This window comes from Parasteatoda tepidariorum, chromosome X2 (genome assembly GCF_043381705.1).
Source record: "Parasteatoda tepidariorum isolate YZ-2023 chromosome X2, CAS_Ptep_4.0, whole genome shotgun sequence".
NCBI lineage: Eukaryota > Metazoa > Arthropoda > Arachnida > Araneae > Theridiidae > Parasteatoda > Parasteatoda tepidariorum.
The window spans coordinates 49,812,884-49,840,520 of NC_092215.1; the positions used below are offsets into that span (position 1 = coordinate 49,812,884).

At 28.4% G+C, this 27,637-nt stretch overlaps 1 protein-coding gene across 1 annotated transcript in view; it reads right to left on the bottom strand.

Moving 5' to 3' along the window:
• LOC107437390 (transient-receptor-potential-like protein) overlaps positions 1–27,637 on the bottom strand; it is a 264,329-nt gene that overhangs the window by 13,420 nt on the left and 223,272 nt on the right. The window contains exons 8-9 of the mRNA XM_071188199.1: positions 3,973–4,168; positions 1,931–2,143 (exon numbers count right to left, since the gene is read on the bottom strand). Of these exons, the coding sequence (XP_071044300.1) occupies positions 1,931–2,143; positions 3,973–4,168 (409 nt within the window). The remainder of the gene's footprint in view (positions 1–1,930; positions 2,144–3,972; positions 4,169–27,637) is intronic.

The window sequence follows — 27,637 nt, forward strand, 5'->3', positions numbered from 1 at the left end:
AAACTGTTTTTAAATTCGAAACTGTATTATTTTAAACTACACACTTAATTAGGAATTATTTTTTTGAAATTATTTGACTAGTTGTGAAAGTTAAAGTAGTTTGGATAGTTTAAATAAATTAATTCGTCTGTTGTGAAAAAAACTCTTGTTTGCTTGGAAACTAATGAAAAGTTTGAAATATCAGGCAAATGTTGAATAAGTATAGTAAAAGGTTTATCAGGTTTTGAATTAGTAATGACTTATTATCTACTGAAGAATTTTGGCATTATTCGAAGACACGAAACTGCGTTCATGTAAAAAATTGAAAAAGTCGACTTCTCATCTTATCCTAATTGCTTTTTTGCTTTAAATTCACGATCTGCCAAACACTCTTGTGTAAATATGCACATTTTAATGAATTATTCATATAATCAAAAGTTCTGTATGACTTTTTAATTTAAAGCTTTTGGTAAAAACATAAAAATTAGTTGTCAAAATTTGAATCATGCTGTGTTAGAAAGAAAAGTGACTCTCATGATTTTATTTTTGTACATATATATATATATATATAATAGGTCACTTTGCACGAAGGCTACTGATAGCTTTAACCTTCAATCTTGTTAAAATCAGTGCATACTAATTAGTGAATAAAAAATCAGATATATCTCTAAACGTAGCTTTTTAAAAGCATGAGGATATAATTATTTATCATAAAATATCTATAATGTATAAACAATAATTTTAATGAAATAAACTAAATCTGTGCAATTTAAAAATCTGCATCACAAGACGCGTTACTTCTTCCTGAGAAATATCAAGTCTAATCAAAATAATTAGATATTATTTAAGCTGAAATAAGAAAAAAAAAGTCATGCCTAAACTTTATTGTAGCAAACATATGCCCAGAGTTATAATGTCTAATTATACTACACTCTCTTTAGATGTATTCTATACAATGACCTTAATCATTGACCTTAATGACTGTAGTTATTAACCTTAATGACCTTGTATTGTTTCCTTTACATAAGAAAAAAATATGTTCAAAATTAAATAGTAGAATATGGTAATTTAACTATTTTTCTGACTCTATAGGAACACCAAAAAGCTCGGTAATTTTTATCGAAACAATTTGGCAACGATTTTGGTGTGATAAAATTCGGTAAATGTGATAAATTTGGTAATTTCATCATGATGCCTTTGAGCTTGTTGCAAAAAGCATTTATGTGGTTAAATTTACTTTTCGGTTTTCGATTTTTTACTAAAGGTGTGGTATAAAGAACTATAATTTAAAAACCAGTAAATCCGGGAAACCGTTACCATGTGAACTGGAAAATTACTAAATGAATTACCTATATATCATATATTTTGGTTTTATTAACCAGAATTGTGTTTTTTTACTAGAAATGTCTTTATCATACAGTGAGATAATTTTGCCAGAATTTTTTTCTCCGTGTATAATAATTAGTTTCTCGTGGACTACAGCAGATTTTTAATTGTGTGCTTAAAATTTTCTTAACTGCAGCAGTCATCCTATATCTAAATAGAGTAATTTCTTACAACTAGCTCATGGGCTGCAATAGCGGCACAACTAAAAAAATCATGTTTTGAGATAAGCGGGTTTAAAGTTTTCGTTACTAAGCAAAATGCATAAAAAATGCTTTAGTTTGCTTAATCGAAGATTAACCTTCAAGTTGAATAATGAGTGTGCTAGCATTGCTGCGGAAAAGAATGTGTATTTTCATATTTACACTTGTTCTTAGTTCAAAACGCGTGTTTTTTGAGTTGTGCCACTATTACAGCCCATGAGCGAACTGTTTAATGAGATATTTTTCATCTGAACAGTTAAAAATTAAAAAAAAATCCTTTTGCTGTAAACTTACATCCTTTTTCAAACAAAATCAAAGTGAGATGGGTAAATAAAAGAAAACACTAGAGAAATAAAAACACTTACTTTGATTTGACTTCGATCGAAGTTTTGTTTCCGGCAGATGTTAGTAAAAAGCGGGCACAGCTGGCAAAAAAGACGTTTTGTTCCCATGAGGAAATAGCAAACAGCTTTAGGAGAAATGATAAGGTTAAATGGAGGAGGTAAGGTTGATCCGTCATCGAAATATCCCATCCATAATTTAGATCGAGCAAACTTCCATTCTCTATCTGCATGATCCTAACAATTCAAAAATTGTAGAAATATTTAAACAGTATTTTAAACATTCAAGATTAAAAAAAAGTACCAAAAAGTCATGCCAAACATGCTAGATTTTCCAATTTACATGCAGTTCGAAAATCAGGCTATCGATCCTAATGTTGATACAAGTGTCAAACAAACTAACTACGCTAAATGAAGTTAAAGTAATGGTACGCCAGTATATCCATAGTGTTGAAACCCTGAATGTGTTCTTTTTTGGCAATATAAGACCCAATCTAGTGGTTAAATTGTCAAAAGTTAGGTTTTAGATAAAAAAGATTATCACTTGGAAATGGTGGTTGTCTGCAAAATCAGGTGAAAACAAAACTAGATATTTTTATAAAAAATATAACAAAATAAGTAACTTGACCGTGGACCGTTATTCATAAATATTCATTAAAATGTGTCAAAAATGACGTTAAATATAGAACAGCAAACTAGAAAAACTAATAAAATAATTAAAGATATTCCAGTAAAGATTAGCAATATAAAGCGACACCTTCTAACACGGATGTTCGACGTTAGATGTTCACTTTAGCTGACCCGATTTGATCATTATTTTTAAAACCCAGATAGTTCGGGGTACCACTCACGTAATGTCACTGCATTATTATATATTGATGATTTTGTTTTTATATTGTTGTTTTCTTAGCGTTCAAATTCCCTACTGTTTGGAGAGGAGTTATCGACAATGTCAACCTTCATCTATGAAAAGGTACCCCAACATAGAATCGAGTCTTATGTACTTAATGTCTTATATACTAGTGAATTGGAATTGTATTTTTGTAGTGGTAGATACACTACAGTACTCCCCCACCAGACTTTTATGTGTGATAGAATTTGATGTACGGGATACCACTAGTTGATTCATTGCTGTTTTGTGAGAAGACGGGAGATTTGTTTTAAGATCACCGTACTTTTAGTGCTGATCGTGAAAGCTGTATTAAGTTCACGATTGTGGCCGCTCCTGTATTGCCATTAGCAGTCGAGTGTATACAGGCTGACGTTGTGTGCGATCGGGACTGAGTAGCAACAGCGTGAGGAGGTGGATAATGTCGCAGTCACAAGTAGCAAGTCAACTGTTCAATGCGAACCATCAATCGAAGTAGGCGTTTTCAGATCGAAGTGGGAATTTCTGTCAAGGTAGGCATGTTCACATCACGTCCGGATCACTAATGTGGGGAGAGGAGTTACCGACAATGTCAACCTTCATCTATGAAAAGGTACCCCAGCATAGAATCGAGTTACCATGTCTTACACACTAGTGAACTGGAATTATATTTTTGTAGTGGTAGATACACTACACACCTACCATTAGAATTTATTTTAATTTAAGAATGACTCTATAACCCTGAAATTTCAGAAATTAAAAATATGAAACCTGCATAGCAATGAGAATTAATTTATGCGAATTGATAAATAATAGTATAACGAGCTTTAGTATATAAATGAAATATAGTTCAGTATGCGTACAATATTCATTTTGAAAATGATAATGTAATTTATATACATTGATGATTAGATACATTAAATGCCAAAGCATGCAAAATGCAAGTTTTAATGCATATTCAATAAAAAGAATCAATTTAATTACATATTTAAAATTTTTTTCAATATATTTGGAAAATTTCAAAACGCATGCAGCGGGTGATATCAAAACAAAATTGTTAAGAATCATCTGTTTCACTTTCAGAATTTTATAAACCATGCACGAATCATGCATAAAAATACATAAAAAAAGAAATAACTAAGCACAGCCTAATTAAAAAAAAGAGCTGAACTTTATTTTGAGAAAAAAAAAACCCTACCTCAATCACTTGGAAAGATTTAGTCATCATAGCAATGAGCATGTTTATAAGAACAACAATTGCAGTCACGTGATATGACATGAATAGACCTTGTCCAACAGTTTCAATAAAGAAGTCATCTTCCACTAAATCTGTACTTTTGGGTGAACTTATTCCAAATAATGACCAGAACAAAGTTGCGAATGTGTTTCCAATCCTGCGATGAAATAACTCTCTATCAGCTACGAGACTTCGTAGTAAAATTATATTTGTAACGTTTTTTTTTCATGCGAAATTATTTTTCAATGGTGAGTTGAATGAAAAGACAAAATAAGAAGTAGTTAAGAGATAAATAATTCCTGAACGCTCTTGAAGAAAGAGTTTGATAATAACTCAACAAGCTGCCTTCAATTACATTGAGGAAGAAATTCTTTGTTGCATTTATACAAATAATTGATTTTGCCTAATATGGGTGTGGGATTTCAAATCGAAAATCTGATTTTCTCCTAAAGCAATAGATTTTTTTAAATGACATTTTTAGTCTATTTTTTGTCAAAATGTTCAAGTTTAAAAATATTATATTACGGAGACCGGGTAATCTGATTTTCTCCTAAAGCAATAGATTTTTTTTAAATGACATTTTTAATCTATTTTTTGTCGAAATGTTCAAGTTTAAAAATATTATATTACGGAGACCGGGAAATCTGATTTTCTCCAAAAGCAATAGATTTTTTTAAATGACATTTTTAGTCTATTTTTTGTCGAAACGTTCAAGTTTAAAAATGTTATATTACGGGGACCGGGAATTGTGATTTTCTTCTAAAGCAATAGATGTTTTTAAGCGACATTTTTAATCTTTTTTTATCGAAATTATCAAGTTTAAAAATTTTATATTACAGGGACCGGGAATTTTGATTTTCTCCTAAAGCAATAGATTTTTTTAAACAACATTTTTTGTCTATTTTTTGTCGAAATGTTCAAGTTTAAAAATGTTATATTACGGGGACCGGGAAATCTAATTTTCTCCTGAAGCGATAGATTCTTTAAACGACATTTTTAGTCTATTTTTTGTCGAAATGTTAAAGTTTAGAAATATAATATTACTAGGACCGGGAAATCTGTTTTTCTCCTAAAGCAATAGATTTTTTTAAATGATATTTTTAGTCTACTTCTTGTCGAAATGTACAAGTTCAAAAATGTTATATTATCGGGACCGGGAATTCTGATTTTCTCCTAAAGCAATAGATTTTTTAAATGACATTTTTAGTCTATTTTTTTGTCGAAATGTTCAAGCTTAAAAATTACGGGAACCGGAAAGTAGTGTCGTTTCGGTGCATTTGGTATTTGTTATCAAGATTTTATTTTCAATCAATAAATCACCCTCGTTAGCAGCAACCTTTCAATGCCGGATCAAAAATGAATGGAAATGGATCGAAAAAAATGATTTGGTTTTTAAGACTAACGAAAATTTGATGCGCCGAAACGATATTACTTTCCGGTCCCCCTAATATATAATATGGGATCACGTAAATGTTGCGACCTTCTAGGGGAGTTATGACATCTGGTTTAAAATTGTATAGGAACCCATGCCCAGAAATGTTGTAGTATGTGGCTAAGTACGTTTCCCTATTATAACCTGTTGAGGAGCACGGGAAATAACAGTTCGTGAAAAGGAAACGCCCCTCGTGGCGTATGTTGACATTTTTAGTCCTGATGATGCATTCTAACTTCCATAGAAGTTTGCCACAACGTTTACGCAACCCTGTGTTGTATATAATGACCTCATTTGTCTAGACAATAATATTGAAGTCTATTTCCCTTTCATCCTCTTCTTTCCCTTCTGTCTAAACTGTAGAGATGGAATATCAAGTGCCTCAGTATCTTAACATGTTCATATCATGTACTACCAATGATAAAACTGTAGTACATGAATATAATGCACTACCAATGATGAAACTGTAGTACGTGATATGAACACAATTTTGGATTGCACTATTTTGTTACTAAGCTGCCTCACTATTTTCTAAATAATTGTAAACTTTTATTATTCTACTTTCAATTAAATCAATTTTCAATCAATTTAAAGTATTGCCTTATTTATGCAATTATAAATTTCGATTATCTATTTGTAAATATATAATTATTATCGATTTTCTATATAATTATAAGCATTTATTACCATTTTGAATATATATAATTATAATCTTCTCTTTTTTATTCAGTTAAATTTTATTTGTAAATGCATAATTATAATTTTTCTTTTGTATATTTTCTTTGTGGTAAGCAATTAAGTACTAAAAATATTTTTTCGTCATAAAATAATGTATGTTGGACATTCACTTTTATGTATATTAAACCTACTACTTTTGTTTAACGATAGAAGTAAAATTATTAGATACAAATGTGTTTTGTCAGGAGTATACTATTGCGAAAGTGGTTTTACTAATACAGCTCTACAAGTTTATAAATAGATAAATTTTCAAGAAATTTTTCACTTCGATAAGATAACAATTTAAGGCACGCGCTTCCTTTCTTTCTTTTAAACTATTAGTATGAAATAAAATATAGATAAAAAGAGGGTTTAATTAAAACTTTTAATCATCGTACAATTTAAGCTGATATCTTTATATTATCATAGACTGGTTTTATTACCGTAAACTATTCGGAGTAAAATATAAAAAAAAATAAAAATTTATAAAATGAAAAAGATATAGTAGAAAAAAAAGTAAATTAATTAATAGAAAAATTTCTGAATCATTAGTAGAAAATTCTAAACTGCTATAGCACCTATTTGTTTAACGAATATTTCCGCTTAGTGGAATGTGATATACTCTCTAAATTCTCTAAAAATATCTAATAAAACTTTTAATAATTTCTTTAAAACAAAAACATCACTTTGAAAGGTATACAAAATTTAAATAATTTTGATAAAATTTAAACAAATGTTCAAACCATATATTAAATTTGATATTTTTTTCCTATAATTTTCCACGTTTTCACTATCTATATCACTCATTAAATACGATTTGATTTTGAAAATTTTAAGTAAAATGTCCTAAAAGAAAAAATAGTTATAAAATAAACCATAAATTGGTCATGAAATTCGTTTAAGGTAAGAATATGAAAAAAACAATTTCACGTCAAAAAATAATTTATTAAGGAAAGTAAACGTGTAAAAATTTAAAATATAGGTATTAAACTGTATGTTATGGGCACACACGGGAACGTTACTTTTAGAATGTAACGAGTAAAAGTACAAGTACAAAAAAAAGTAACGATTTTAAGGTACATTTGCGGGAAATCAAAATTTCAAAGTATACTTAAGGAACAAATTATAAATTTTTTAGTTTAAAATGTTTTGAAATATAAGTCAATTTCCTTCGACATTTTCATTACAAATATTTGTATATTTTCCCTAAAAAAGTAACGAAAAAACAAGTAAAAGTACAAACTGGAAAAAATAACGAAGTATAAGTGAAAGTATGTACTTTTTTCTATAATATTTTATAAGCACAAGCTACGTTTAACAAGTAAACCTTTCGCTATTTACTTCTAGTTATTTAAATGATTATGTTTCATTTTTGTTTTTATTAATTTATTCTTTTAGAATAAAAATCATTATTTATTTTTAATTTATTTTAGAATTATATATTTCTTTCCTCCATAGAATACAATGTGGGCAAGTTTATCAAAACGAATCGAATTTTAGTTTTTCATAAATAAAAGGTAAACTTTGTGGCAGTGCAAAAATCATAGTAATGAATGCAATAGTAATTATAAATTTCCCTTTTCAAAACTAAATTTTAAATTCAAACTAAATTTTCTCATGACATCATTTGAGGTTGTAAAATGAAGTAGCTATACTTTTGAGAGCACTTTTAAACAAAATTTTCGAAGTAAAAAAAAAAAATAAAAGCATTTTTATATCATTCTTTTAAATCAATTTGTGTATTAATTTTTGATAAAATAACAAAAAATGCTTTCAGCTTATATAAGTAGTGTGTTTAAGTTTGCTGAATTTGAAAAAAAGTTACTTTTAGACCCGATAATGAGTTAAAAATAACTTTACCAATTTTGAGTAATATTCGTGATTCCTTATTTTTTTTTACCATTTTGAGTGCAATATTTCAATGATAACTTTAGTAAATATAGCTTTTCACTCTATTAGATGTAAAATTGAGCTAATTTCCAATTCTGTTACAAAAATCAATTCTGTTACAAAAATGAATTCTGTTACAAAAATAAAATAATGCCTTTCTATCAAACTAACAAAGAATATATCAGTTTGTAGTTGCTACTTTGCATTATAGATGGCAGCAGCATAAACGTTAAGCAGTTCTTGAAAGTTTTTAATTCTACTTAGATATTGAAAACTTTTAACGTAAGGACATAACTCATACATTTTATCATGGTTAATAAAATTTAAAAATCATAGTTTTTGGTCTTTTTGAAATTTGCAAAATACTAAAATTTTCACTTGAAAAACGAAGAACAGAAAGTAAAAACTGTAAAAAATATTTTTAATATGAAGATCAAGATACAACAATTTTTTAAAATTTTTATTTTTAAAAAACAATTAATGGAATATTTCTTAATGCAATATGGAATAACATTTAAATTAGATTAGCTAATTAAGATATGAGATATAATTTATTCATATAATTTAATTTTACAAAATTTATAAAATTTTAGTAATTTGTAATAAAAGTTAAAATTCATAACAAAACTAACAAAAAACGCAAAGTAATAAAATAACGTAAAACCATAATTCGAAATTTAACAATTATTATCATTATTACTTTGTTTTTGATGCTAAATTAAGAGTCAATCTGAATCAATTTTTTATCGGTTTTAACTTCATTTTTCTTTAAACTAGGAGTACTTTCTTTAGTTCTTTTTTACTTATTTATTTATTTTCTTTTATTTAAAGAAAATTGATTTCGTTGTTTTAATTAAATAAAATTAAAACTAAAGGCTTTGAATGATAACGGATTTACTATTTGCAAAATTTTATCATCTTTTTTTTAATCTTTTTTAATAATTTTTAGGATTAAACGATAATTTTTAGGATTGCAAGAATTTACCTAAGTTTTCAGATAAAATGTGTTCTTATTTTTTAAAAGAAAAGTTTTCATTTTGATTAGGCGTTTTATTAACTGAAGAATTAAAAACGTTCATCTGATATAAAAACATTAAGTAATTCTATTGAAACTTATGTTGAAAACCATCAAAATTCTAGATCTTTTATACTTTTATACTTAAAACTATTCTAGTAATTCTATCTGAAGTGTACTGAAAGTAGAAGATATAGAACATTTTGTTAAGAGAAATTTCAATAAATGAAAATAAAATGCTTATTACTTATTATGAACTGGTATACCGAAAAAAAAAATGTAGTACATAAATTATAATTGGAAGTAAATCAAAGCACAAAATATAACTTATAATATTTTAAAAGAAAACTAGAATCCAATTACTATTTTCAATACTTTTAAGCAATCTAATTTTCTAGTTCAAAACGAATCATTTATTATTTCGTTAATTAAGTTATCTCCTTTTCTAGTTCCTATGTTTTAGTATTTTAAAATAAAATATAAATTCTTGAACTTTCAAAGTTGTAAATAACTAAATAAATTACCTCAGGTGCGATGATAATAATTAAATTTAGAAATATTCAAAAACAAGTGAAATGATTAATATGTGCATGAATAATGGAGGAAAAGGGAGCAAAAGCTGTCTAATTAAAGCCAGACCTTGATTATTTCAGTTAACTGCAGCTGCTTACTAACTTTTCTTGAATAGTTGATGAGAAACATACTAATGGGAGATATTCATCAGTTGAATTTTCGGATATAACTTGTAAATCAATGAAGCAAATATAAATGAATTCTACTTTTGACATTGCATTGACCTTTTACTTTAAATTACTCTTCATTCGTAAACTTTTATTGAACTTTGTTTATTTGATTGATATAATTGATTAACTTGTGCAATTTCATAAATATTTAATTTTCTCTCAACACATTTAATAGGACATCTCGACAAAATGAATGCTGAATTGATTAAATAATTGATTGTAAATTGGTTAAATACCAAAGGTATTTTGTGTATTTTATTTTTGCTCATAAATGATGAAATATAACCATATTGTAAATTCACTATTTTATCAGAAAAAATGGTCTTAAGAATAGAATAAAAAGTTAAACAAGTTGAATATATATTTGTGTCGTGGACTGTAAGAATTTCCGAATCAAATTACGGTATAAAGTACTAGTGATTTGAAAGCATCATCCGTAAAATCCATTTTTACCATAAAATATTATATCGTAATAGTTATTTAATTAGAATGATTCAGTAGTTTTATGGTAATTAATACGGTAAAATTTACGATGCTTCAGAATGTTTGCTCCATACCTTGTTCCGGTAAAATGGACTTTAGGGTAAAAAGTACCGGCACCGCAAGTGCCGTTACTTTTGATTAATGATTGATATTGTAAATTCACTATTTTATCAGAAAAAAATTGTCTTAAGAACAGAATAAAAAGTTAAACAAGTTGAATATATATTTGTGTCGTGGACTGTAAGAATTTCCGAATCAAATTACGGTATTAAGTACTAGTGATTTGAAAGCATCATCCGTAAAATTCATTTTTACCATAAAATATTATATCGTAATAGTTATTTAATTAGAATGATTCAGTAGTTTTATGGTAATTAATACGGTAAAATTTACGATGCTTTAGAATGTTTGCTCCATACCTTGTTCCGGTAAAATGGACTTTAGGGTAAAAAGTACCGGCACCGCAAGTGCCGTTACTTTTGATTAATGATTGATATTGTAAATTCACTATTTTATCAGAAAAAAATTGTCTTAAGAACAGAATAAAAAGTTAAACAAGTTGAATATATATTTGTATCGCGGACTGTAAGAATTTCCGAATCAAATTACGGTATAAGGTACTAGTGATTTGAAAGCATCATCTGTAAAATCCATTTTTACCATAAAATATTATATCGTAATATTTACTTAATTAGAATGATTCAGTAGTTTTAGGGTAATTATTACGGTGAAATTTACGATACATCAGAATTTTTGCTCCATAACTTGTTCCGGTAAAATGGATTTTAGAGTAAAAAGTAACGGCACCCTAAGTGCCGGTACTTCTGATTAATGAAATAAAGTGAAGCAAAAGCTGTCTAATTAAAGCCAGCCCTTGATTATATCAGTTAACTTCAGCTGCTTACAAACTTTTCTTGCATGGACGATGAGAAACATATAAATGGGCGATATTCATCAGCAGAACTTTTGGATGTAATTTGAAAATCAATGAAGAAAATATAAATGAATGTTATTTTCGACATTGCGCCGACCTTTTACTTACAATTACTCTTCATTCGTAAACTTTTACTCAATTTTGTTTCTTCGATTGTTGTAAAGGATTTATTTGTATAAATTAATAAATATTTAATTATATCTTAGCACTTTTTATAGGACATCTCGACAAAATAAATCCTTATTTGTGAAGTAAATTGCTAAAATGTAATTTTATATTCCTTATTTTTACTTGATTGATGAAAATAAAGCTATTTTAAAATTCCCTACTTATGTTAATCAGGAAAACTAAAATGGTTTTGAAAATAGATTAAAAATTGAACAAATTGAATATATATTTGCTACGTACACTGTAAAAAATTCCAGATCAAATTCTATATAAAGCACTGGAATATTGAGTGCATCTTCCCAAAATCCACTTTACCATAGAATCCATTTTTACTATAAAATATTATACCGTAATTTTTGTTGTCAAATTTCTTTAATTAGAGTGAATCAGTGATTTTAGAGTAATTATTATGGTGAAAGTTACGATGTATCAGTTAAACATGTTCCGGAACTTAAAATAAAACTTAATAATCGATGATATAACTTAATCAATGAAGAAAATGTAAGTGGATATTACTTATACATTGCACTGACATTTTACTTTCAATTACTCTTCATTCGTAATATGTTACTGTATTTTGTTTCTTCGATTGTTGTAATTAAGTTATTAGTAAAATTTAATAAATATTCAATTCTCTCTCAGTACATCTTGTTAGACATCTCGACAAAATGAAAGCCGAATTGTAAAGGTTTGTAAAATTGGTAAAGTTCAAAAATTTTTGCGTATTTTATTTTTGCTTCTTATTGATGAAAATAGAACCATTTTGAAAATGTACTACTTTTGTAATTAGTAAACAATGAAACGGTATTAAGAATAGAATGAAGAGTTAAACAAATTGAATATACATTTGTGTCGTACACTGTAAAAAATTCTGGGTCAAATTATGTTGTGAAATACCAACACATTATCCGTAAAATTCATTTTAATCGTAATTTTAACTGCAATATTTATTTAATTAGAGTAATTCAGTGATTTTACTGTAATTATTACAGCAGAAGTTAATGTATATCAGATGTTTTTGTTCTGTAACATATGTTCCGGTAAAAAGTATTTTACGGTAAAGAGCGCTGGTACTTTTTATCGTAATTTGATCTGGAGCTTTTTACAGTGTATAAACATTATGTAATAAATAAGAAAATGTAAAATTGAAATAATTGGTTTTAAAGTTTTGTTGAGTTTTGTTCATAATATAAAATGTATAAAATAAAGTGATTTTTAGTTGAATTTTTAAGTTAATTTCATTAAATATACTAATATATAGCTAAATTAAGTCATGAAAATGCCACTTTTTTAATTTGTTTTTTATTTATTTATTAAACTTTTGCCATTTTTTATTGTTTACTACTTCTACCTTTAAAATGGCATCAATTTTTTTGTTTTTGTTTTATTTCACCGTAGAATGTACATTTAAAAGAAGAAAGATGATTTGGTGCTTCAATGTGCTGCCAAAAAACGCATTTATGTAAAAAGTGATTGCGGAAACTAATTGTAAAAATAAAACTTGATTTGCCTTCTTAAAAAAGGGAGAAAAAAATATTTTCTCATGTAAGTTATGCCCAAAGCTGTTGTTTTATGAGGTCAAAGCTAAAAGAATCTTTCGAGTTTTCTACGAGAAAAATTTAAACTTAACTTTTCGATTTTGATTTTTCATTTTTTCATAACTTACAAATGTTGTACAAGAATATAGAATTAGAAACGTGACTCAGGTGCACTGTTAAAAAATTTTTCGGGAAAGTTATTAAATAACAATTTAATTAAGTGTTATTTTACCATGTTTATACGAAAAAGTCGAAAAATTATAAGCAAGATGATATTCAAACTGTTAAGAGCAAAAAAGCATTTATTAACTGCTTTCACCTAATGCGGTTAAGCAACCAGGAGTTTATTGCACGAACTAGGCTACCTAATGAAGCTACTAAGTTTCTTGGAGCAGGATACATATTTCAGCGGAGAGCACTAATCTGAACGACAGAACGGGGGTTCGATCTAGCGAGTTGACACCTCAATATCTCTTCCATTCCCTTCAGCACATGAAGAATTTCCAGTGACCTACACTACCAAATTTGTGACCCTGGACTATTAGAATAGATACTCTCATTTACGAATGAGGCAGTACCATAAAGCTGCCTAAACGCAAAGCGTCTAGTTTTTCCTATATCTAGTATTTCGATCATTTTGAAACCATGCTAGGGAAAATGGTTCAAAGTTAGTTGTATAATATTGTATTTATAGTTTTTAACTATACTAGATGCTTCAAAGCTATAAAGGTAAAAATAGTAATAAATAGGTAAAAATCGGTTTAGAATAGCATTCAATTATATTGCTGAAAAAATTGGACTTTTGGATTGGTCAAAAACTGGACCCCACATGGCAAACAAAAGATCTGATTTAAAAGAATTTTCTCCTTTTTATCATGAAGGATAAATTTGGCACTTTAAACAACGATCAATTTAGACAGATAGTCAACTTACAAAGGTGGTCAACTTGACAAGATAGAACTTTCGTTGCATGGCAGAACAACTTTTATGCACTTTGCACATGGTTTTCTCTTCATGTTACTCATTGTAAAAAGTAGCACAATAGAAAAACTTTTTTACACTTCTGCAAAGTTTCTTTAGTCAGTGTTAATCACTGGGAAAAACATGCATGATGATAGATAATAAACTCCGTTTATGATATTTACAGTATAAAGGTTGAACATCGTTAGAAATTTCTAGGAAAAAATAGGTTAAATAACAATTTAATTAATTGTCTTTATACCATACTAGAACAAAACAGTCAAATTACCGCAAATAAAATGGTATTCGAACTGTTAATTGTGAGAAAAACTGTTTATTAACTGCTTTCACTTAAAACGGTCAAACGACCAGGATTTTATAGCATCAACCAGGACCATCTAATGAAGCTACTTTTTCTTTTTCAGATGGCTATATTTTGTAGCCGAAAGGGCTAATATGGTGATCTCATGGCTGGCAGAGCTAGGGCTAAAGAGAATAGAAGGGCTAGTTCACTCCGCTCTTAGAGCTGAAGCTACGATTTCCCTCCTCATGTCGTCACTGTGTCCACAGATCTCGGAGATCGCAAGCAAAGNTTAGCCCTGTGGCAGAGCGGGATTTCAAGTCCCAGCGGTGACACCGCAATAATTCTTCCTTTCCCTTCAACACATGAAGAGTTTCCAGTGACCTGCACACTCTAATTTGTGAATCAGGTCTATTAGAAAAGTATTCTCTCATTTACTCATAGATGGCAGCACTATACACCTGTTAAACTATCTCCAATATCCAGTTGCATTTTTTTACGGTTTTAAAATCATGCTAGTTGTAAATGGTTAAAAAAACGAAAAATATTGTAATCATGGTTTTTTAACCATACTAGATGAAGGTAAAGAATGTTCTAGAAAGGTAAAAAATGTTCTTTACCATAAACTTTTACGCTCAATTGGAGAAACAGACTGCTGTCAGTTGTTTTATCATAATTTTTTTCAGAGCTTTGAAATAATCACTTTTCTTTACATCGTATCATATTATTAAAATATGCATTTGCGAAAGTTATGATAGAGCTCATTTTTAAATAAAATAGTAATAAATATTCCTAAATAAAAAAGTTATACGCCTTAAAATCAATTATAAGTGCAAGCTCTTTAAAAATCTCAAATTGGATATTAATATTTATTAATTTCATTTGGACCAATCCTTATTAAAATCGGTCAAGTTTATTAAATCAGGCACAATAATAATTTAAACAAAAGGATGATTCTAAATTTATTATAACTCTACACGGAAATATAAATTATGGCAAAATAGAAATACTTATCTGATAAACGCATTTCTGCTGAAATAAACTATAATTTTACAATTCGCTATGTTAAAGGATTACCGGAAATTCTGGTTTTCAAAATTGTAGTTCTCATTAAAATGCATTTAGTAACAAATGCAAAACTGAAAAGCAATTGTAACCAAATAATGGTATTTATGCCATACTCTAATGTATCGCGATGAAATTACCATAATTTACCATATTTATCAAGTTTTATCACACATTATAAACAATATTTAATTGTTAATTTTAGCAAAATCCTTGCCAGAGCCTTTTAGTATTTCCATAGAGCCAGTAGCACCATATTCTAGTAGTTTTGACCATAATTTTTTCTCAGTGTAAACCATTAGCAATATAAATTATTTATTATTTTATCCCAAGGATTTGCGTTGATTTAAACTATTTATAATAAAAACCCAATCTATGATGAAGTGTAAGATCTTGATGGGAGTTAAAAAAGGGAAAATCCGAATTATACACTTCATTGAAATTATAATACATTAATGAAATGAGTTTAAGGCTATACACTTAAGTTAAATTAGGTATTCAGCAAATTACTGTATTCTATTAACTCCGGCACGAATCTATAGCTATTCTCTACACAGCACTGAATCAGTGAAAACCACTATAGCTCGTTAATCACGCCAAGCTTCAATAACGTGAAAGGGCTGTATTGATTTTGAGTTGAATGCCGTATTTTATTATTATTTTATGGATATCGTTAACAAAACTTTTCAGAATTAAGAATATGTGGTCATTAATTTTATTATAAAGACTTTTATAGGTGATTTTATTTTCTTGCATAACAAATCCAACCCTTAATATTTCTTATATTAAATAACAAATCCAATAATTTTTCTTGCATAACAAATCCAACCCTTAATATTTCTTATTATATTTAAACACTATTAATAGTATTGGAGAATATTTTTTTTTGTACCATGATATTGTTCAAGATAACTGCAACCTTTATAGGGTGTTAATTTATGTATTATAATCAAACAAGCTACTTTATTTAAACTTTATTAGATAATTGTAAAGCTCACATTTTGAACGGAATTGTATTTAAAATTACACGGGAAAAATTGTTTTAGTCTAAACTACCAGAATACGGTAAAATTTACTGTTTTTTTTGGCTATATGAGAACACTAAAGAGCTCAATAAATTTTACCGAAGATCTTTAGTAATGATTTTGGTAAAATTAGTAATAAAATATGGTTTTATAATATGCAATAAAATATGGTAAATGTGGTAAAATGTAGTATTTTTATCGTGATAACTTAGAGCATGACATAAAACCCATTTATTCGGTTGAATTTACTTAAGAGTTTTGTATTTTGTATTAAAAATGTGGCAATAAGAACTATAATTTTGAATACCATAATTTCCGGTAAACAATTACCATATGAACGGAAAAAATTACTAAATGAATGGTTCAAATACCGTATGTTTTGGTTTTATTAACCAGAATTACGTTTTTTTTAAACCAAAACTGCTTTCTTCGTATAATTATTTATAAAAACCATACTTCAGAATGGGGTTATATAAATCTTATATTTACGAAAATTCTATATAAACAAATGTTCCAAACAAAGCAAACATATTTTGAAAAGACTAGTAGGAAAAAAATTAGCAAGATATACGAAAACTAAACTCATTTACGCTGCCAATTGGCGTCTCTTTCGAGTAATAGATTAATAGATATAGATTTGAGTGAGTAGAAAATAAGAGACAGATAAAGTCTACCCGAAACAAAGAGACTCATTAGTCGGTACCATGTCCACCTAATGAGCAGTATTGCTTGTTAAGTATTGTTCTCTTGGACATTTAGGTATTAATTAGAATATTGGTTAAAATATAAGGTTTTCCAATAAGTTGTCCAGATCCAATTCAAAAGACACTAGAAGTATTTGAAAAACAATTCTGGTATCAGTTAACAAAGCTTTTTTAATCATAGCACGTTATGTAAAAGATCTTTAAGCACATAGGAAAAAAGTATGGTCCAAACTATCAGAATATGGTAAATTTTACTGTGTTTCTCCAGGAACACCAAAATGCATGGTAATTTTTACTGCTTTGCGTAAAATTACCTACTGTGTAAAGTGCTTTGGTAATGATTTTGGTAAAAGTAACAATAAAATATTGTTTTATAATCTAGGTTCAAATTTGGTAAATATAGTAAAATTTTGTAATTTCGAAATGAGTCTTTAAGGGATGCTATAAAAACCATTTATTCGGTTAAATGGTTTTCATACCATATCTGTTTATATTTTTAGCTGAATGTGTGGAGAAAATAATTATAATTTTGAATACCAGGTTTTCCGATAAACCATTTTCATATGAACGGAAAACACGCCAAATGAATGGTTTAAAATCCGTATATTTTTGTCTTATTAGCCAGATTTAAGCTTTTTTTTTACCAGAAATATCATTACCATACAGAATGGTTATTTTACCAGAATCTTTTCCAATAATTAAAGCTTACAGGCTAATAGCTTTTGAAAAAAAAATAGGACACACTTACTGGAAAACTGTTTAAAATCCATCACAAACTATTACAAGTACCTCAATGTCTTCAAAAGATCGACTCATCATAGCAATGAGCATGTTAATCATGACTGTCATAGCTGTCACCATGTAAGCTCCAAGAAGTAAGTGCCCAGTTCGTTTCGTAAACATATGGTAACCCATTTGGTCAAGATCTTTGATAGGAATGACGCCAAATAGAGACCAGAGCAGCTGCATGTAACTACCATCCATACTGCAAAGTAAAGCTTACATAAACATATTTGTAAGCTTACCTCAACGTGTCAGCTATCAAAAGCAATGCTGGAAAAAGCTCTGGCAGTTAATGCAATTCGGTAGTATTTTAAATACAGAAGCAGAGGCTATCAAGGCAATACCTACGTTTTTAGGTTGAGTAAGTTGCAAAAATAGCATAAACGTTAATGAAATGGTTTAATGGCATGAACGTTAATGGGATGAAGCAGCTGCTTGCAACTACCATCCATACTGCAAAGTAAAGCTTACATCAACATATTTGCAAGCTTACTTCAACGTGTCAGTTGTCAAACACAATGCTGGAAAAAGCTCTGGCAGTTAATGCAATTCGGTTGTATTTTAAACACAGAAGCAGGAGCTACCAAGGCAATACCTAAGTTTTTAGGTTGAGTAAGTTGCAGAAAAAGCATAAACGTTAATGGAATGGTTTAATGGCATAAACTTTAATGGGATGAAGCAGCTGCTTGCAACTACCATCCATACTGCAAAGTAAAGCTTACATCAACATATTTGTAAACTTACTTCAACGTGTCAGTTGTCAAAAACAATGCTGGAAAAAGCTCTGGCAGTTAATGCAATTCGGTAGTATTTCAAATACAGAAGCAGAGGCTATCAAGGCAATTCCTAAGTTTTTAGGCTGAGTAAGTAGCAGAAAAAGCATAAACGTTAATGGAATGGTTTAATGGCATAAACGTTAATGGGATGAAGCAGCTGCTTGCAACTACCATCCATACTGCAAAGTAAAGCTTACATCAACATATTTGCAAGCTTACTTCAACGTGTCAGTTGTCAAAAACAATGCTGGAAAAAGCTCTGGCAGTTAATGCAATTCGGTTGTATTTTAAACACAGAAGCAGAAGCTATCAAGGCAATACCTAAGTTTTTAGGTTGAGTAAGTTACAAAAATGGCATAAACGTTAATGAAATGGCTTAATAGCATAAACGTTAATGGGATGAAGCAGCTGCTTGTAACTACCATCCATACTGCAAAGTAAAGCTTACATCAACGTGTCAGTTGTCAAAACCAAGGCTGGAAAAATCTATGACAGTTAATGCAATTCGGTAGTATTTTAAACACAAAAACAGACGCTATCAAGGCAATACCTAAGTTTTAAGGTTGAGTAAATTGCAAAAATGGCATAAACGTAATGGAATGGTTTAAATTTAAAAAAAATGCAGGAAGCATGAAGCAATTCCTGATAAATTGCTGACAGCAATATATCAAAATTATAATTTACTTAAATAATTATAAAATTAGCTTGCGTAGTAACTTGGTGAATTGGCTGTAGGAAGGTTTTCTATAGGTGGGACACTCTACTTTTGAAGCTTACAGCAGAAATAGTTGAACAGAAAGTTACAAACAATGCAGAAACTGCGCTTATAAGTTTCATATTTAAAGTATTATATATTTCATACATTTTGAAATCTTATTTTCTGATTCCAAATAAGATGTGAAATAATCCAGCATTTTAAAAATCTTTCAACTTTAATTATTGAGTATGCATTAATATTGAGGATGCATTATTTTCCTAAGTACGAAAGAAAAGGTAAAAATGCGAAATTGCTATTAATTTTAGTTTTATACGTAAAGACTCTTTGTTTGGTTTTAAACAAGTTACGAAAACATTTATAATTACATAAAAGTTACAACTTATATGGAAATAAATATTCAAGATGCTTTTTTACCTCTGGGTATCTGAAAAAAAAACTTGTATAAATGCATAAGTTGCGCTTAATTTTTGAATGATTTTCAAGGAAAAAAATATTTTACTCATTTTAGAATCTTATTATTTGATTCCAAGCAAAGTGGAGGAAGAATTCCTCGTTACATAAAAGCTATGACTTGTATGGAATCAATATTGAAGATGTATTACTTTCCCCCAGCGTTCCTTTATATCGGAAATGTGCGAGCATGGATCACATAGAAAAAGTTCAAATTGAGACGATCTGTACATTTCAAAATAATATTCTTGTCGTTTAATTTAAGTGTATAATTTATTGTTTATAAATTTTGAGATGCCTTTGCATAGATTTAAGGTAATGATTCGTGTCCCATATCACATTTCTAAATGAATTATTTGTGTTAATATATGTACAGTGATATATGATAGTGGCTCAGAATAATGCTTTGTGCATGTCTTTGAGGCCGGCGCTGCGGCGGGACAGTTATTAAAACCATCAATCACTCCGTTAGGTCGTGATAGCTGAGGGTCCTAAGTTCGATCCACGCAGTCAACCGAACAACCGGCGTTTATAAGCAGCAAAGTGCATTCTAAGTCCTCTGGCTGGTTGTGGTTTAGAATTATGGAAGGAAGGAAACCAACGTGACATGCTCTACACCGTTTGACCGGTGACACAATTGCTTGGCTTTCCTTACATAGTCATTTTTGATCGTGAAAACTTAATTGCGAACTTTTACTTCCATGTGCCCCTTGGCTAACAATTGGCTGTTGCAGGAATATTTTAGTATTAGATTCGATACTTTTTACTTAATAATTTTGTTACCAACGCTTCTTTAAATGAAAATTAATCAAATTTGTTGAAATTGACTTAAAAACAAAACATTTCATCAAATTATTGAAATAATATCCATCTGGATGCACTTTAGAGGCTAAAAAATGCGACATAGACTGAAATGAATTCAAATTGAAAAAATACTGCAGGTAAAATCTATTATTGTTCAGAAATATTAATTAGTGAGTGAAACATTATTCAATCGGTATTGGTTTATGAAGTTTTTTTTTATTTCATAATGGTTAACTAATTATCAATTTAACACAAAATATCTTAAGATTTAAAAAAATTTTTTTTTCAAGAAGTTCAGTTTTTTTTTTACATGATTTCCTCCCATAATTTGAACGTATTTAAAAATTTTTTAGATCTTTCAAAACAATTAAAGTACATAATTCAAAAACTTGGTGAAAGTATCGCAGAAAAATTAATTGAATGCCAATTTAACTGAAGTACCACTTAAGAGCAGCTGTACTCTAGAAATAATAACCGCATTAAAATAAACGATGAGGTACATACTCTTGCATTTAATAAATTTTTATTAGAAAGAAGGGAAGAATCTCAAGATTTGTAAAACGTTCAAACAAATGATTTTCCATTACTTTGAAAATGGAGATCAATAAACGAGAAGTAATAGTTTTTACTATTTCCTAAGCATTTTCGTTGCAGAGTGATGATATAAAAAATCATAAGAGTTTCGTTTGATGACACTTTATGAAAACAATTTCATGTTATTAATCTGTGGTCGCATATTTAGCAAAAGAGTAGCAAAAAGCGTTAAACATTTATGCTGATCGAATCCAAATTTGAAGAACTGATTGTCAAATTAAATTTCCAATTATTATTTACTCGTTTTTGTAGAATAGAAGAAAAATTGTTTTTAATTTTGATTAGTTAAAAAAACAATGATAAATAGTTGAATATTTGACCATAAATTAGATGCGTAATTTAAGGTACCCAACTAAACACATTTTTCTGTTATTTTATGTTATGTAAAACTATGAAATTTCTTTCTTTTAAAACAGTTCCAGTTTTGTTTATACGTCAAATCAAAGATAAGTTACGACGATTTAAATAATTTATTTTGGTCATTGCATTGATAATTGTGCCTTTTTTGTCCTTTTCTACAAAACCTTTTTTTTGTTATTTTCCTTAATTTATATGTAATGCTTTAAATTTTTTTAGTTCAAATTTGAAATTTTTCAAGAATGTTTTCTATACATATGTCTACGGAATAGACTACGGACAAGTTGAATAAAATTATTATTTTACCTTTTAGAGCTAAAATAAAAATAACTAACTGCAATTTTTGACCTTTTTTACCAAATAAATTTCGATATTTGCTTTGAAATATCTAAATATTAATATTATGTCTAATGCATGGTCTAATCCTAAACATGAGTATTTATGAGTATTATAAAGTAAAAATAATTTTAAAAAATATAACGAATTTGAATAAAGCTATGTTATTTTGAAAAGAGGTCGAATTTATGTCTTTTTTGACTAGTTTTAAATGTTACTTTTTAATGTAAATGGTAAATGTTTGACAATTTACCAAGTAACTTAGTTTTTTTCACATTTTTTTGTATTCATATCTGTTTTAGTGCATAATGCATAAGTAAATCCAAGTAAAAAAATTTTAATTAAAAATTTCAAAATTGTGCCATCTGGTACCTTAATGGCTATTAACTGAAATTGTTTCTTGCATTTGAATTCAATTTTTTAACACTGAATATTGATAGCTAATATAGGAACGTGAAGCTAGATATATTAGTCTTTATCATTAGATTAATTTTAGTCAAAGATTGACTTACGGAAATATATAGCATAACATCCTATACAATTAAATTTAACATTATCGCATCGAAAGATTAATATTCGACAACAATGGTCAAATATATAATGGGAACAGAATAATTAATGACGCTTCTCTATTCAATATTATAAGTGATGGAAATTACTTTTAAAAGATAAACTGATGGAGCAGATATTTTTAGGATTTTTAAAAATGCTGCATACTTATAAAGAAATATTCAAATTATATAATTTCAAAAATAATTATAATTTTATAATTATAATTTCAAAAATGAGGTGCATGTTTTAATTTTGAATCTGTCACATTCTTTACCTTTAGGCAGGTTTGAGTAATTAATTCTCCTTTTTCCATTTACTTTTTGAAATTTGTGTAGTTTTTGAATTTCCAGAAGTCATTTGTTAAACTTCAAATATTCAAGAATTATACTACATTTATATTTTTTCTAAGTGAACTTCGTGAAATGGAAAATTCATTTTACTCGTTTGCTAATGTGATTCTATTCTATTTTACATCCAGTAACTCAAGTTTTGATTCAAAATATAAACTTATTTGATGTCTAATATTGATTTATATTGTTTGCTAAATTTAGATTGATTAATATTGCCTTCTAATGCTATCTACAATTTTTATATATCTAATTATTATGAAATATTATCAGTGTTTAATTTAAAAATGATTGAAATTCTCGCTTAGATATTCACTTATTTATTTATTTATTCAACTTTATTTGATTGTTTGAGTGTAAAACTCAAATTTAGATTTTTTTTTTAAAAACTTAAATAGGATGTAATAAAATGATTGTGTTCCCTTTCACCTTTAAAAGGAAAATTTAAAGTCTACATAGGTTTAAAAACTCTTTATTACGTCATAGAATTTTAAACGGTGCCCAATAAAAATATCAATTGAAATATTTGTAACCAATCAAAAGAATCTGAAGACAAAAGCAAATTTATGTTGAGTTTATCAAAAATCTGATAATTCGTTTTTCGATGTGATAATGAGTTTGATAATTCGTTTTATAACAGCAATTTCATTAAGAAGTATAACGATAAAAATAAAAACTGCAGGAAATTAATAAATATTTTTGCAAGGATTTTTTCCCCCTTCAGATTTTTAAAACAAATGCAGCCCAGTTCTTTTAAAGTTTTGAAACAAATAAAAGTTATAATTGAGTGACTTAGATGTTGTTGGTTTAAATATATTGACTTTTAAAAGATAAATTTTCTGTACTTTAATAGTATGAAAGAAGAGAAACAGTCCTTTATGTCAATCACTTTAACAGAATGCCTGGATTATTTCTGAAACTTTAGAACTTTAATACTTTAAATCATTATTTGTCCTTTCTACATTTTTAACTTTAAGTGATAGAAAATAGTAGCTTAAATATGTTTGTGCTTTACAAATATTTTACACAGATATGTATTTAAACGAGGTCTAATTATTTGAGAGTATTCAGTAAATCTTTTTGTAAAGCTAATCCCTCAAATGCTTGTATTTTATAACCGTTCTTGAGCAGTCGACCCAATTTTACGGGTTTATCCAAATGTTTGTATCGACACTCCTTAGGAAAAAAAAACAAGCAAAATAAGTGTTTTCGTTGTTGTTTCTGATGACACTTGGATAATATCAGCTCGAAAGTCATTGGCCTTTTGTGAATTAAGTCAGGAAGATGCGCCTTTCGTTTCACAAGAAAGCATCGCAAGGTTGAAAGTACATCTTGAAATCCCACTGATAGTTTGGAGCACCACTTATTCGTGGGTAACTTCCTCAATTTAGACATCAATTTGAAGGGGAAGGATATTTTTCCCAGATCCTTGAACCCATGGTTATGCTCACCGACCGACCACAGGACTTTCTATTCTGCAGCACGCCGAATCCATTTACTCGGCTGATCTCAGCGGAGTCGAGGATCGATCCTCGCATAAATCGCAATTGCTACAAAGTTTTTTGGAGTGTAAATTGTAAAGATTTAGCAAAATTGTGGATTGTAAAAGTTGTGGGTAGTCAAAGATCTATATGAACATAACCTCATATGCATGAGGGTTATTTTAAATAATGCTATAGGTATGTGTTTGACTTTAACAAGTTTATATTTTTGTTTGATTTACATTGAATTTTTAAATTGTTTTTGCTTTACTTTGCATTTTATATCTAAAAAGAGCTATACAATGAGTTCTGTTAAGTTTCCATTTGTGAATAATTTTGTGTTTCCAATTTAAGTTTCTTTTTACTTCAGGGATAGTAAAAAAATTAAATAAATATTATAACGTACTTTTTTTTAAACAATTTAAGGAAAAATTACTGTTAATAAACAAATTTATCATTTTAACTGTTTAAAAATACAAGAATAAAGGAACATTTTTAATCAAATACTGCAGATAAATTGATCATTTATGCTACAATAATGTTATTTCTTTAGTTGTTTGATAAAATAAGATGGCATTGAGGAATATTATTAATATATTTATGATATTTTTTAATAATTCATTAAATATTAAGTCGCATTTTTCATTAATAATATTTTTTAAACATTGAGAGAAATCTTGAATTGTGTTGAGCTATAATGTCATTTATTTTGCTTGATACCGTAGTACTGATTGCAGACATACAAATTAAATACAAATACAAATTAAAACCTTCTAAGATTCTTATTATTCAAAATATAAGTTTCAAAATATAGTATTATAAGTTTCCAAAAACATCTTATGGTTCAATTTAGAGCTTTAATTAGCACTAAAGTTACACCGTATTATTGTTCAAGGTACCAATTATATGTTTCAATGTTTAGATAAATTTTATGAAAGATTATTGATACCAAGTGTTAAGTAAGTACTGGTAAATTGGTAAAACAAAATTCCTGAAAATATTTTTTTTCTTCAAAAGAGTAATATAAGACATTACTAAAATTTAGGAGTGGAATTCAAAGTGCCGAAGTGCTAACAAATCTGAACTGATTACGAAAAAAGAAAGTATAATAAGAACTGTGGTTATTGAAATTATTAAATGCACGTAAATGAATTAATGAATAATTAAACAAAAATACTGTCCTTGACTTTGGTAAATTGAAAAAAAAATTATATATATCATCTAAAACTAAAAACTCTACTAAACTCAGTGGCGCGACAGCCCATAGAGGGCCAAGGCCTACCGTGTCCATCTCAGTTTTTTTGACCTTGAGATGTAGGAGCAGATCTTCCGGTTGGGGGGTCCAGTTTAGTTCAAAAGCACGCTTGGTAATCATTTTATCGACCCATTGAATGGATGAAAAGCTGAGTCAACCTTGTCGCTTCCTAGGATCGAACCCAGGACCTGTGGCACGATAGCGCGAAGTGCTACCACCACGCGTCATAGATATCATCTAGTCTGATAGAAATTACTCCGAAAAATGGTTAAATAACAATTTATTTAATCGTTATTTTACCATATTCTAACTAAACAGTTAAATAACCCAAAACAAGATGGTATTCTAACTGTTAATATCGTGAAAAAACGTTTATTGACTGCTTTAACTTAATACGGTTTTGACGACCAGGATTTTATAGCACTAAGCAGGACCACCTAGTGAAGCCACTTTTTCTTTTGCAGATAGTTATATTTGATAGCCGAGAGGGCTAATCTAGTGATCTCATGGCCGACAGAGCGGAGGTTCGAGTACCAGCTTTAACACCGCAATAATTCTTCACATATCTTCATCACATGAAGTTTCCAGTGACCTGCACTCTCTAATTTGTGAAACTGGTCTCTTAGAATACTATTCTCTCATCCACCCATAGATGGCAGCACTCTCTAATTTGAAAGTAAAAAAACTGTAACGGTAAAAGCAACGTTCTTTACCGTAAACTTTACGGTTAATTGGATGGAGAGACTGCTGCCCGTTATTTTAACTTAGTTTTAGAAGGAAAATTCTAACAGTGTAGATTGATTTTGTAATACCAAATATTTTCTAAGATTAATTTTTTAATTGGATAAAAAATACAAATTCTTTGGGAATAGACATATTGAGCGTGCATCCTAATAATTTTTTTTTGCTTTCACCGAAGTAATTTTTTTTTAGAAAAACCAATTTGAAGAATTTGAACGCTGTTTGAAATTGAGGTTGTTTCAGAATTTTTAAATTACTTTCGCTCTTGTTTGTAAGCAATGCAGTCTTTTCCAATATTGTTTCCAGTTATAAATTGAACATTTGATTTTAAGCCTATGATTTCCCTCGCGGATTACTGTTTTTCTTTATACTTTCTAAGTACAAAAATTTAGAAAACGAAACTATTTTCTAATTTTATAAAAATACTATATTCAAGTAATTCTCGCATTTAATTTAAAAATAATTTGCATTTTCAAAAATTGTGTCTGAAATATTTAAGACAGATTTATTAAATAAGACCATAAGGACTAATGCAATAATTTTTCGATTTAGGAATAAAAGCTGAATTATATTAACAAATTATCTAGCATAAATTACGAAACACAAGAAGTAATCATGTATTTATGCATTAGAAATTTAAGTTTAATTTGTCTGCATATTCTTAACATTAACCTTAGAAACATCAAGAAAGAAATACTTTTGCTATTTTGATAAATAAGTTTAGCACCATTATGGTATGAAAAATAATTTCAAATTTAAAATTTTACGGCAAATTTAGGTAGGAAACATTTTTATAAATTTAAATAAGTGTTAGATATTATATTATTTAATTTTTCATCTGCCTGTATAAATCTTTGATGGATTTTTTAAAATTTTTTTCCCCTCCCAACAGAGGATTAAATAATTGCTGTCAATTAAACGAATTATTATTTGGGCATCAAAGCTAATAGTATATTAAAGTGACAAAGCTCGTATCATACGAAGCTTGCTATAGCAAGTATGGAGCTCGTATAAATTTAGACTCATGAAGTATTTTGCTAATATTATTAAAAATAGGCATGGTAGAATTATTATTTTCCACCCTTATTTTATAAACATTTTTTCAGGAAAAGAATTTCCTGAATATGGTAATGCTTCAGAAATGAAGGCGGATACCTATACATAGCGAAAACAATTTTGGTAAAATAACTGCATTGTATAGTGTGTATTTCTGGTAAAAAGACATAATTCTGGTAATAAAACCAAAATAATGGTACTTAAACAATTCATTTGACACTTATTTCGTTCATATGCTAAAGGTTTACCGGAAATTCAAATTTTCTAAATTATGGTTCTTATAGCCACCCATTTAGTAACAAATACAAAACAAATTTAACCGAATAAATGTTTTTTTTTCTATGCTCTAAGGCAGGGGTCGGCAACCTGTTTGTCCTTAAGGGCGCAATACTAAATTTGAA